This window comes from Panulirus ornatus, chromosome 52, assembly GCF_036320965.1.
Source record: "Panulirus ornatus isolate Po-2019 chromosome 52, ASM3632096v1, whole genome shotgun sequence".
Lineage (NCBI taxonomy): Eukaryota > Metazoa > Arthropoda > Malacostraca > Decapoda > Palinuridae > Panulirus > Panulirus ornatus.
The window spans coordinates 3873135-3887593 of NC_092275.1; the positions used below are offsets into that span (position 1 = coordinate 3873135).

At 40.5% G+C, this 14459-nt stretch overlaps 1 protein-coding gene across 1 annotated transcript in view; it reads right to left on the reverse strand.

Annotated features, from left to right (window-relative positions):
- LOC139764960 (intermembrane lipid transfer protein VPS13A-like) overlaps positions 1 to 14459 on the reverse strand; it is a 1504808-nt gene that overhangs the window by 1379518 nt on the left and 110831 nt on the right. The window contains 1 exon segment of the mRNA XM_071692018.1: positions 11028 to 11204. Within this exon segment, the coding sequence (XP_071548119.1) occupies positions 11028 to 11177 (150 nt within the window). The 5' untranslated portion in view covers positions 11178 to 11204.

Genomic DNA, 14459 nt, shown 5'->3' on the forward strand with positions numbered 1-14459 from the left:
TTCACACACTTTACCAAACTCAGTCACCAGCTTCTGCAGTTTCTCACATGAATCAGCCACCAGCGCTGTATCATCAGCGAACAACAACTGACTCACTTCCCAAGCTCTCTCATCCACAACAGACTTCATACTTGCCCCTCTTTCCAAAACTCTTGCATTCACCTCCCTAACAACCCCATCCATAAACAAATTAAACAACCATGGAGACATTACACACCCCTGCCGCAAACCTACATTCACTGAGAACCAATCACTTTCCTCTCTTCCTACACGTACACATGCCTTACATCTTCGATAAAAACTTTTCACTGCTTCTAACAACTTGCCTCCCACACCATATATTCTTAATACCTTCCACAGAGCATCTCTATCAACTCTATCATATGCCTTCTCCAGATCCATAAATGCTACATACAAATCCATTTGCTTTTCTAAGTATTTCTCACATACATTCTTCAAAGCAAACACCTGATCCACACATCCTCTACCACTTCTGAAACCACACTGCTCTTCCCCAATCTGATGCTCTGTACATGCTTTCACCCTCTCAATCAATACCCTCCCATATAATTTACCAGGAATACTCAACAAACTTATACCTCTGTAATTTGAGCACTCACTCTTATCCCCTTTGCCTTTGTACAATGGCACTATGCACGCATTCCGCCAATCCTCAGGCACCTCACCGTGAGTCATACATACATTAAATAACCTTACCAACCAGTCAATAAAAAGTATCTATGAATTCCTATAAACTTCTTTGTACTACACTTCCCTCTGGCAACATCTGCAGGAAGTAGATGATACTGGTTCATTAAGAGAAAGTGACATAATGAATAATCTAAGCTGATATACAATCCTGGAGGAAAAAAAATGGTGTGCCCTACTTACAGTTCGGTGTGACATATAGAAATATCAATAAACAAGATAAAACAGGTACTCAACCCCCCTTAGTGCTTTGTATGACATCCCTTGGCCTTAATACAATCCTGGAGGTGCTTGGGAACAGATACTGAAAGATGCTAAAGGTAAGTAGGGTCAAGGTTGTCTCAAATATCCTGAATGGCAACTGTAGCTTAGGAATGCTGGACGTATCCTGCCAACACAATTGTGACTTTATAATCAACCACAGGTTCTCAATGGGGTTAAAGCCAGGTGAGTTACCTAACCAGTCCTGAATGTTCATACCACAAAATACAAACCAGTCATGTATTAATCTAGTAGCGTGGCACAGTGCACTATCTTGCACAAAAATATCACAACCAGTCTTCTCAAAACAGTCATGTAATTCATCACACAACAGCTCCAGGTATTGATTCTGATTCATAGTCACGTTTCAAGATAAAAACACAAGACTTCCAACATCATTATAGCCCAAATACCCTAAACCATTAGTTAGTCTGGAAATATTTCAGTTGCTTGAATGTACTTAGGGTCTTACAGATCACTACCCGGCCTCCAGTACATTTTGCCTCTGCAGCTGCCAGTAACATCAAATGTAGCCTCACCAGACCACAACATTTTCTTCTACTTTTCGTAATCCCACTGCAGATATTTCTTAGCAAATGTGAGTTTATTCTTGCACTAGTGGTCTGTCAGAAGTGGTTTCTTGCGAGGCATACACCTCTTGAATTTCAAGTCATCATGAAGCTGACTACAAATAGTATTACAGACACATGACCAAGCAGCCTAGGGTTGTCTTCCTTTAACTGTTCTGCTGAAATATGTGGATTCTTGTCTACTTGACACTGGATAATCTTCAGAGTGTATTGGGAAGTGATAAGAGGTGGTCCAGGTTGTTTCTTCTGGGTAGAAATGTCAATGCCACCATCATCAACTAAGCACTTTGTCCATCTTTCCACACTTCATAGTGCCAGCCCTGTAGTTTCACCTATTTCCTTATTACACATCCCTGCCTTGTACAAGGATACAATAGTGGCAATATCCTCTTTAAACAAGTCCTTAGGGCCAGGCATTGCAGCACAAACTCACCACAAAGGACGTGCAGTTGGGTAAAAAAAAAAAAAAAAAAAAAGAAAAGTGGATGTCAGGGGGACAACAGAAAAAACATCCACCCATCAAAATAGCTCCAGGCAGACTGACCACCACCTGTTGCTAACCCAAGAGTCCCCCCCCCCCCCCCCCCCCCCACCAACATCCATGAGTTGCCCCAGTATTTTTCAGCATTTCAGAGTCATGTTTTGGGGTATGATACAAATGAGTGAAAAATAGTGGCAGGGGCCCTATCACACCAATTTTTTCTGCCAGAGCTGTAGATGCTACTGAGGGCCTGAGCAATGTGGGTGGTGTAAGGAGGCCTAGTTGGATATGTAACCTGGTTAATGAATGCTACACAGCATGCAGTTTACTAGAGTGGCATAAAGTCTTGTCTCAGATGACATATGTCACATCAAACATTGTATAAACAAATGAAATATGCTGCAGTTTAAAAGGTAAGAACTGTGTTCTTATCATTTTACTCTAAAGAAACTGAATTATGGCTTTTCTATGTTACTCCATCCTGTAATCCATTCACAACAACCATAGCCGAGTCATGGCATCACTGACTTAGTCCGATTCCCTTTGATACAACATAACATTTTTATCACTTTCAAAATCACTTTCATGAATTCATCATCTCATAATCTTCATAATCGTCTTGCTGACATTTGCGTACAGCTATTCCTTGATTTACATTCATAATACTTACAAATTTTTCTACATAATGCCAGAGTAAAAGCATGGACACTCTCTCTTTCTTCAGTAAATATTTCAAACTTCACACCAGAGTAGCTGCAACACAAAGTCTATACAGCACCACTCCACTGCAAATAATTATTGCTTAGCATTGTGTCAGAGTGACATCACTTCAACTGGCTTCAATTGCAAGTTGTCTGTACTTCTGCACTTTAATTAATGATATCATATGACCTTCACAAGGAATACTGAATTCCAAACTTCTCACAATCTTTCATCATGAGTAGAAAACAATCAGCAAGGTCTCCAATTGGTACTCCCATCAAGAAGACTCATCAAACTATCAATTTGGATATGAAAATAGATGTGGTGAAGCAACACACTCATGAAGAGTGCTTCGTGGATGTTGGCCACATGCTTAGGCTACCTCACCTGACTGTGAGGAAAATTATGACTAATTCCACCAAAAAATAAAATGTGGTGCTGAAAGTGTGACCTAAGGTAAGGCTGTTTGAATTCTAAAAGGTAGAAACATAGTCAAAGACACCATGAACAAACTGTGTAGCCTTGACACATGTCATACGCCAGTATTTTTGATAAAAAAAAAAAAAATAATTTATGTTCTCTAGTGATTTGTCTAGTTACTTTATAATAACTATTCAATTATCCTTTCATCTAAACTACGAAAAGATTTATTTAGTTATTATAACTTTAGTTTATGGTTGTATGGTTGTATGGTTGCGAGGTGTGGGCTATGGATAGAGTTGTGCGCAGGAGGATGGATGTGCTGGAAATGAGATGTTTGAGGACAATGTGTGGTGTGAGGTGGTTTGATCGAGTAAGTAACGTAAGGGTAAGAGAGATGTGTGGAAATAAAAAGAGCGTGGTTGAGAGAGCAGAAGAGGGTGTTTTGAAATGGTTTGGGCACATGGAGAGAATGAGTGAGGAAAGATTGACCAAGAGGATATATGTGTCGGAGGTGGAGGGAACGAGGAGAAGAGGGAGACCAAATTGGAGGTGGAAAGATGGAGTGAAAAAGATTTTGTGTGATCGGGGCCTGAACATGCAGGAGGGTGAAAGGAGGGCAAGGAATAGAGTGAATTGGAGCGATGTGGTATACCGGGGTTGGCGTGCTGTCAGTGGATTGAATCAAGGCATGTGAAGCGTCTGGGGTAAACCATGGAAAGCTGTGTAGGTATGTATATTTGCGTGTGTGGACGTGTGTATGTACATGTGTATGGGGGGGGTTGGGCCATTTCTTTCGTCTGTTTCCTTGCGCTACCTCGCAAACGCGGGAGACAGCGACAAAAAAAAAAAAAAAAAAAAAAAAAAAAAAAACTTTAGTTTATACACATTAGGTTTATAACATTATGTTTATATGAAAAATGCTTTTGATTTACTCTTACCTGATGAACACATATGTTTTCAGGAATGCATCTTAAATGGGAAGAATGTAAAGAGGGAGTGAATTGTTTTAGGTACCTTGCAGTGGACATGGCAGTGAATGGAACCATGGAAGCAGGAGTGAGTCAGAAGGTGGGGGAGGGTGCAAAGATGTGGAGAGTGCTGAAGAATGTATGGAAAGAGAACATTATCTGGGAGAGCAAAAATGGGTATGCTTGTTGGAATAGTAGTCCCAACAGTATAAAATGGATGTGAGGCATAGGCAAAGATTAGGCTGTGTGGAGGAGGGTGGATATGTTGAAAATGAAATGTGTGAGGACAATATGAGGTATGAGGTAGTTTGATCAAGCAAGAGAGATATGTGTTAATGAAAGGAGTGTGGTTGAGAGGACAGGTGTGCTTAAATGGTTTGGACATATGGAGAAAATGAGTGAGGAATGGTTGACAAAGAGGATATATGTGCAAGAAGTGAAGGGAAGAAAGAGAACAAGGACACCAAACTGGAGATAGATGGATGAAGTGAAAAAGATTTTGAGTGATCAGGGCCTGAACATGCAGGAGGGTAAAAGGTGTGAATGGGACAGAGATAATTGGAATAATGTGGTATACAGGGGTAGATGTGCTGTCAATGGACTGAACCAGGGCATGTGAAGCTTCCAGGGTAAACCATGGAAAGGTCTTTGGGCCTGTTTGTGGAGAGAAAGCTGTGGATTTGGTGCATTACACATGATGGCTAAGGAATGGATGTGAGCAGATGTGGCCTTTCTTCATCTGTTCCTGGTACTACCTCAATAATGACAGAAAAAGCAATCAACTATCCCATATACTTCCTTGATTGCTTCATTCCTAACAGAGCATATCACTTTTTGATCTCTATGATTAATTTCCAGTGTACCTCTGTTTGTGTCTCCCCAGGTCTATGTTCCTCTCCTTCATTTTGAACACTTTGTTGATCTGCTTCCAAATTTGCTCCTATTTTCCCTGTTCTCTATTTTTATCAGTTTCCGTGTATTATTTTGTCCTTTTTCTGCCTGGTCAGCTTTTGATGTTATTCCAGAAGATTCTTTTTTCTATTTGAAAGTCTCCTGTTAACATTCCAACAATTTTTTGTACAATGTTGTCATCAAATTTTTCCTCTGATTACAAAGCTTCTAGTACATCAGACTTTGCTTTCTATCATTGGCTTCATCTTCTTTTCTCTGATTTGGTATCACTTGGAATCCTGTGCCCTAAACTGAGTTTCTGTTCTTCTCAGGTCTCATGGCTTCCTTCATGGTCCTTGAACCACTTCTTCAATTTACTTAACTCTTGATCTAGTTTTGTAATCCTCTGGTCTTGCTCCATAACAAGTTCCCAAAGCATCTCTAGACATCTGATATCTGTTGTGTTTGTGTCTAGTCTTTTTCCACTTTTATCTGCAAGCTTCTCTTTGCCAATCTTGTTTTGAGGAACTGACTATATCTCTATCACTAAATCCATTCTATTCACTTCTGGTCCAGACAGAACTAGAGGTCCTTAAATTATTCCCTAAAGTAATACTAGAAGCAAGAGGGGCAAGAATTCAGTCTTTAGGGAGTAAGGGGGGGTCTATGAAATGAGTCATTTGCTGCTTACTAATGACATATCGCTGGTGACAGAATCAAGAGAGAAACTGCAAAAGTTGCTGACTGAATTTGGGAGAGGGCATACAAGGAGGAAGTTGAGAGTAAGTGTGAATAAAAGCAAGGTTATCTAAACAGGGCAGATGGGGGTGTGAGTGTAAATTGAGAAAATTTGAATATGAAGCATTTTAGGTACCTTGGAGTGGACACAGCACCCAATGGAACCATGGTGGCAGAAGTGGGTGAGGGGGGGTAAAGATCCTATGAGCACTGAGGAATGTATGGAAGGAGAGGTTGTTGTCTGAGAGCATGAAAATGGATATGTTTGAAGGTATGGTAGTCCCAGAGATATATGGATAAAGACTTGGGCTACAGAGTAGAATGTGCAGAGAAAGGTGAACGTGTTGGAAACTAAATGTCTGGGGACAATATGTGGTGTAATGTGGTTTGATTGAGTATGTAATGAAAGGGTAAGAGAAATAAGTGGTAATATAAAGAGTGTGGTTAAGAATGCTGAAGAGTGTGTGCTGAAATGGTATGAACATGTAGAGAGAATGAATGAGGTGAAGTTGACAAAGAGAGCATATGTGTCAGGAGTGGAGGGGACAAGAAGTGGGAAAACCAATAGGTGATGGAAGGATGAAGTGAAAAGATTGTGAGTGATTTGGGCTAGAACATGCGGGAAGGTTGAAGGCTTGCATGGGATAGAGTAAACTGGAACGATGTGATATATAGTGATGTGCCATCATTGGACTGAACCGCTAGAGAATGAATGTGAGTGAGTGTTGCCCTTCTTCATATCTTCCTGGTGCAACCTCACTAATGTGGGAATGGCAGACAAGTATGAAAGAAAAGGAATACCTATATCTATGTATTAAGATACACAACGCACATTCATAGCAATGAACAAACTTTAAAGGGAATGAAATACTTAAAGCACTAAATTTAAAAAGATGCTGTGCAGTCTGGTGTTACCAACTCATAAAAACTTGTCAAATATATCATACAGTATTATCAATGGATGGAGTGAAAAAGATTTTGAGTGATCGGGGCCAGAACATACAGGAGGGTGAGAGGTGTGAAACGAACAGAGTGACTGGAACAATGTGGTATACCAGGGTCGACATGCTGTCAATGGACTGAGCCAGGGTCGACATGCTGTCATGTGAAATGTCTGGAGTAAACAATGGAAAAGTCTGTGAGGCCTGGAAGTGGAGAGGTAGATGTGGTTTTGGTGCATTACACATGACAGCTAGAGACTGAGTGTGAACGAATGTGGCCTTTCAGTCTGTTTTCCTGGCACTACTCGCAGAGGTAGGGGGTAGCGATGCTGTTTCTTGTGGGGCGGGGTTGCGCCGGGAATAGAAGAAGGCAAGCAAGTATGAATATGTACATGTGTATGTATATATCTCTGTATGTATATGTGCATATGTTGATATACATATGTGCATGTATGGGTTTTTATGTATATATATGAGTATATGTATGTATATGAGGTGCCTGAGGATTGGCGGAATGCGTGCATAGTGCCATTGTACAAAGGCAAAGGGGATAAGAGTGAGTGCTCAAATTACAGAGGTATAAGTTTGTTGAGTATTCCTGGTAAATTATATGGGAGGGTATTGATTGAGAGGGTGAAGGCATGTACAGAGCATCAGATTGGGGAAGAGCAGTGTGGTTTCAGAAGTGGTAGAGGATGTGTGGATCAGGTGTTTGCTTTGAAAAATGTATGTGAGAAATACTTAGAAAAGCAAATGGATTTGTATGTAGCATTTATGGATCTGGAGAAGGCATATGATAGAGTTGATAGAGATGCTCTGTGGAAGGTATTAAGAATATATGGTGTGGGAGGAAAGTTGTTAGAAGCAGTGAAAAGTTTTTATCGAGGATGTAAGGCATGTGTACGTGTAGGAAGAGAGGAAAGTGATTGGTTCTCAGTGAATGTAGGTTTGCGGCAGGGGTGTGTGATGTCTCCATGGTTGTTTAATTTGTTTATGGATGGGGTTGTTAGGGAGGTAAATGCAAGAGTTTTGGAAAGAGGGGCAAGTATGAAGTCTGTTGGGGATGAGAGAGCTTGGGAAGTGAGTCAGTTGTTGTTCGCTGATGATACAGTGCTGGTGGCTGATTCATGTGAGAAACTGCAGAAGCTGGTGACTGAGTTTGGTAAAGTGTGTGGAAGAAGAAAGTTAAGAGTAAATGTGAATAAGAGCAAGGTTATTAGGTACAGTAGGGTTGAGGGTCAAGTCAATTGGGAGGTGAGTTTGAATGGAGAAAAACTGGAGGAAGTGAAGTGTTTTAGATATCTGGGAGTGGATCTGGCAGCGGATGGAACCATGGAAGCGGAAGTGGATCATAGGGTGGGGGAGGGGGCGAAAATTCTGGGGGCCTTGAAGAATGTGTGGAAGTCGAGAACATTATCTCGGAAAGCAAAAATGGGTATGTTTGAAGGAATAGTGGTTCCAACAATGTTGTATGGTTGCGAGGCGTGGGCTATGGATAGAGTTGTGCGCAGGAGGATGGATGAGCTGGAAATGAGATGCTTGAGGACAATGTGTGGTGTGAGGTGGTTTGATCGAGTGAGTAACGTAAGGGTAAGAGAGATGTGTGGAAATAAAAAGAGCGTGGTTGAGAGAGCAGAAGAGGGTGTTTTGAAGTGGTTTGGGCACATGGAGAGAATGAGTGAGGAAAGATTGACCAAGAGGATATATGTGTCGGAGGTGGAGGGAACGAGGAGAAGAGGGAGACCAAATTGGAGGTGGAAAGATGGAGTGAAAAAGATTTTGTGTGATCGGGGCCTGAACATGCAGGAGGGTGAAAGGAGGGCAAGGAATAGAGTGAATTGGAGCGATGTGGTATACCGGGGTTGACATGCTGTCGGTGGATTGAATCAAGGCATGTGAAGCGTCTGGGGTAAACCATGGAAAGCTGTGTAGGTATGTATATTTGCGTGTGTGGACGTATGTATATACATGTGTATGGGGGTGGGTTGGGCCATTTCTTTCGTCTGTTTCCTTGCGCTACCTTGCAAACGCGGGAGACAGCGACAAAGCAAAAAAAAAAAAAAATAAATGAGTATATGAGAGGATCGGCCGTTCTTCGTCTGTTTCCTAGCACTACCTCATTGACGCTGGAAACGGCAATCAAGTATAAATAAAAACTGAATATTATCAATATGTATTATAATGCATAACAAACACTTTCACAGCTCTTCCTGACATAGTAATGAGCACAAAATACCTCAACAATAATGAAAAAGTAAAAAAAAAAAAAAAAAGGGGATAAATGAATCACTAAGTGGGTGCTAGCCATCAGCTGGCTAAGTCATTAATTACATGTGAAGTTTCAGCCAACTTTTTATGAGGGGTGGACTAAAGTCATACTTCATGGAGATGGAATACTGTACACCACAGCTTCAGCATAACTTGCGACCAAAGGATTGATGATTCAACAGAGCATGACCAATCTACAATCATCCAAGCAACTTAAAAAGCTTCATTCATTCAATTTCACTAGCACTACTACAAATGGATTCAAACTTGGAGGCAAGTATTTTACCTCAAAAGAGGCACAGTACTTTTTCTTCAACAGGAATGTTAACATATGGAATCATTTACCGATTAAAGTGGTTGTCAAGATGTGCTCCTTTGACCCAGGTAGCTGTCTCTTCTTTCTGCCTCATCCACATGTGGACTACTGGCATTCTGTCCACAAACATACAATCTCTCCTCATCATACATAGCAATTGACAACACTTATCTCACATATAAAAGCAAGCCTGCTGTTTAAGGGTTGAAAGTAGAGGTTTAAAGGAAAGGAAAAGACAAGAGAAAGATGAGACTTTCCTCTTCCATCTGTCTCTTATTATTCACCAGGGCTCCTACACATTAAATCTTGCACCAACCCATGGCCAAATAAATTATGTTAGGTCATTCACAGTGTAATTGGAAACAGAAAATTTGAGGAACTTTTCTTTCTGTTCATACAATGATTCACAAATAGCAGCTAGCCTGCTGTTTAGGGGTTAAAGGCAGAATATTAAAGGAAAGAGAAAGACAAGAGAAGGAAGAGACTTCCACAGTTTTGCAATTAAAAAAAAGGAGGTATTTTGATGATCAATCCTCGTGTAGCTGGTCTTCACACATACAATACTGGAAACAGCAGATAGAAAAGTGCAATGGGTCCAAGTCTTGGTGGCAAGGACAAATCAGACAGCTCACAAGAGTGGTGGCTGAAATACTAACCGAAGAGCAAGAAGTGAGTAAAATCATCCTAGAAAACAGAAAGGGACGGTTGGAGATGGGTGATTCCTTGAAAACTAATGAGATAGAAGGCTCTGATTCCACTCTGACTAAAAGAGAGATGAATGTGCAAGTAATACTCCATTCCAGGCTGAAAACAACTACTCAGATATGAAATAATAGTACAGAAGAAAAACAATTATGGAACCCATACAATACCCAGCTACTGGGAAGCAGATTTTTTGATATTCGTTAAGAGAGGTCTCCAGACAGAGTGAAGGGTATGGTCATGATCAACAAGTTTAAGTTACTTCACAGTTGAATTGTGATGTTTTGAAGTTGGAAATAGGGAAACTGAAAACACTTAGAAGGAAATAGAGGTAGAAACTACATTTAGCACAAATGAATTTTCCTACATTACTGCTTCCCAATTCAGAGATATTGCACACGTCCAAATCAAGAGAGGAGGTATATTCAATGAGACAAAAAGAATGAGTACTAGAGTGACAAAAGGAAGAAAAGTGAATTTAAGTATGAAGAGGGGAATCATCAGCATAAGACTGAATAAGGTTTGAAGCTGAAGAGAGAAAATCATCTAAGAAGAGAAGAGTAAGCAAGAGGAGAGAACCCCGGGGGACACCACTGTTAACAGGATAAGGAGAGAACATCACTCCATCAATGACTTCTGAAACTGACCAACTAGAGAGAAAGTTATGCATAATTCATTTCTTTAATTTGTTATTCACAGCATTCCATCAAGATCTCCTTTGTCTATGGATATACTATGGTTGAATCCTCATGGACAGCTTGCATTCACTGGCAGACTTTGACAGCACTGTAAAGATATTTCATTGTGTGTAACTGCTAACAAACAAAAATTCATTGTTTCCATGATAAAGCCACTATACTTAATAATAAATGTATATTATGCAATGCTCTGTTCAATCAAAAGATGAACAGGGGCTAAGTGTATGTCAAAAGGCTCAGTAAAACCAAGTCTTTCAAAATAATCTTTCAGCATTCCTATTTGCATTAGTTTTATCATGAATCCACAATTTCACTGTATCTCTTGTATGACACTACTTACCAATGCATCATGTCTGATCCTGAGGTTACTGAGATTCACTTGACCTGACAAGAGGGCATCATTAACTTCTTGTGTGTTTAAATCTTCTAAGTAATCACCAAAGAATCTATTGACTAGGCCAGCTACCACCTTCTTTGCTAACCATTCCATCACGTAATGCTGTATTCACCACATCATCTGTTGAAAAATTTTCAAATTACATGATATAATACAATTGCTACATCTGATAAAACTGGGCCACAAGAGGAAAAATAGAAATATCATCTATGATTCAATAAACTATAATCTATGGGACAATCATGGCAAGACATTTAATAGCTTTTATCTTAAAAAATTATAAAACCATATCATGTATGATTAGTTCCTAATCCCTGTCACAAGAAGAAGTTAAAATAAGAGTAATGCAAGACAAAAATTGAGGAATCTCAAAGTTCTGGTGTATAGGGAAGTAAAAATTGAGTGAAGAATGTGTTTAGAAGCTTGCATAGGATTATTCATCCCAGTGAATGTCGACTAAGTACATACAGTTCAGGACAGATTAAAAATGAGATTGCAAGGATGGATAACTTTGAGGCATAGTTGGAGTTAGGATGATTGACAGAATGAATAATGATGTGAAGTTACGTGGTGTGAAAATCATGGGATGGTCATACAGAAACAATGACAGATGATAAGCTGGTCAAGAGGGTATACTACAGTACAGTAGTAATAAAAGGAGGGGAGACAGACCACAGATGAGGATAAATTATTCAAGAACATTTTTAAGGCTAGTAATATTTCATATGAAAGTGTTAGAAAAATATTTGGGGAGAAAGAATACTTCCCACGCATTCCTCATGTGTCGTAGAAGGCGACTAAAGGGGACGAGAGCGGAGTGCTAGAAACCCTCCCCTCCTTATATTCTAACTTTCTAAAAGGGGAAACAGAAGAAGGAGTCACACGGGGAGTGCTCATCCTCCTCGAAAGCTCAGATTGGGGTGTCTAAATGTGTGTGGATGTAACCAAGATGAGAAAAAAGGAGAGATAGGTAGTACGTTTGAGGAAAGGAACCTGGATGTTTTGGCTCCAAGTGAAACAAAGCTCAAGGGTAAAGGGGTGGAGTGGTTTGGGAATGTCATGGGAGTAAAGTCAGGGGTTGGTGAGAGGACAAGAGCAAGGGAAGCACTACTCCTGAAACAGGCGTGGTGGGAGTATGTGATAGAGTGTAAGAAAGTAAACTCTAGATTGATATGGGTGAAACTGAAAGTGGATGGAGAGAGATGGGTGATTATTGGTGCATATGCACCTGGGTATAAAAATAAAGATCATGAAAGGCAAAGGCTTTAGGAGCAGCTGAGTAAATGTGTTAGTAGTTTTGGTGAAAAAGAGACTGGGTTATAGTGATGGGTGATTTGAATGCAAAGGTGAGTGATATGGCAGTTCAGGGAATAATTGGTGTACATGGGATGCTCAGTGTTGTAAATGGAAATGGTGAAGAGCTTGTAGATTTGTGCACTGAAAAAGGACTGGTGATTGGGATTACCAGGTTTAAAAAGAGAGATATACATAACTATACGTATGTAAGTAGGAGAGATGGCCAGAGAGCGTTATTGGATTATGATTTATTTGATAGGCGCGCGAAAGAGAGACTTTTTGATGTTAATATGCTGAGAGGTGCAACTGGAGGGATGTCTGATCATTATCTTGTGGAGGTGAAGAAAAAGATTTGTAGAGGTTTTCAGAAAAGAAGAGAGAATGTTGGGGTGAAGAGAGTGGTGAGAGTAAGTGAGCTTGGGAGGGAGACTTGTGTGAGGAAGTACCAGGAGAGACTAAGTACAGAATGGAAAAAGGTGAGAACAAAGGATGTAAGGGGAGTGAAGGAGGAATGGGATGTATTTGGGGAAGCAGTGATAGCTTGCGCAAAAGATGCTTGTGGCATGAGAAGCGTGGGAGGTGGGCAGATAAGAAAGGGGAGTAAGTGGTGGGATGAAGAAGTAAGATTATTAGTAAAAGAGAAGACAGATGCATTTGGACAATTTTTGCAGGGAAATAATGCAAATGACAGGGAGATGTATAAAAGAAAGGCAGGAGGTCAAGAGAAAGGTGCAAGAGGTGAAAAAGAGGGCAAATGAGAGTTGGGGTGAGAGAGTATCATTAAATTTTTGGGAGAATAAAAAGATGTTTTGGAAGGAGGTAAATAAAGAGCGTAAGACAATGGAACAAATGAACTTCAGTGAAGGGGGCTAGTGGGGAGGTGATAACAAGTAGTGGTGATGTGAGAAGTAGATGGAGTGAGTATTTTGAAGGCTTGTTGAATGTGTTTGATGATAGAGTGGCAGATATAGGGTGTTTCGGTCGAGGTGGTGTACAAAGTGAGAGGCTTAGGGAAAATGATTTGGTAAACAGAGAAGAGGTAGTAAAAGCTTTGCGGAAGATGAAAGCCGTTAAGGCAGCAGGTTTGGATGGTATTGCAGTGGAATTCATCAAAAAAGGGGGTGACTGTATTGTTGACTGGTTGGTAAGGTTATTCAATGTATGTAAGACTCATGGTGAGGTGCCTGAGGATTGGCGGAATGCTTGCATAGTGCCATTATACAAAGGCAAAGGGGATAAGAGTGAGTGCTCAAATTACAGAGGTATAAGTTTGTTGAGTATTCCTTGGAAATTATATAGGAGGGTATTGATTGAGAGGGTGAAGGCATGTACAGAGCATCAGACAGGGGAAGAGCAGTGTGGTTTCAGAAGTGGTAGAGGATGTGTTGATCAGGTGTTTGCTTTGAAGAATGTAAGTGAGAAATACTTAGAAAAGCAAATGGATTTGTACGTAGTATTTATGGCTCTGGAGAAGGCATATGATGGAGTTGATAGAGATGCTCTGTGGAAGGTATTAAGAATATATGGTGTGGAGGCAAGTTGTTAGAAGCAGTGAAAAGTTTTTATTGAGGATGTAAGGCATGTGTATGAGTAGGAAGAGAGGAAAGTGATTGGTTCTCAGTGAACGTCGGTCTGCGGCAGGGGTGCGTGATGTCTCCATTGTTGTTTAATTTGTTTATGGATGGGGTTGTTAGGGAGGTGAATGCAAGAGTTTTGGAAAGAGAGGCAAGTATGCAGTCTATTGTGGATGAGAGAGCTTGGGAAGTGAGTCAGTTGCTGTTCGCTGATGATACAGCGCTGGTGGCTGATTCATATGAGAAACTGCAGAAGATGGTGACCGAGTTTGGTAAAGTGTGTGAAAGAAGAAAGCTGAGAGTAAATGTGAATAAGAGCAAGGTAATTTGGTACAAGAGGGTTGAGGAACAAGTCAATAGTTTGAATAATAACAAGTCAATAGTTTGAAACAATAAGTTTGAATGGAGAAAAACTGGAGGAAGTGAATCGTTTTAGATATCTGGGAGTGGATTTGGCAGCAGACGGAACCATGGAAGCGGAGGTGAGTCATAGGGTGGCGGAGGG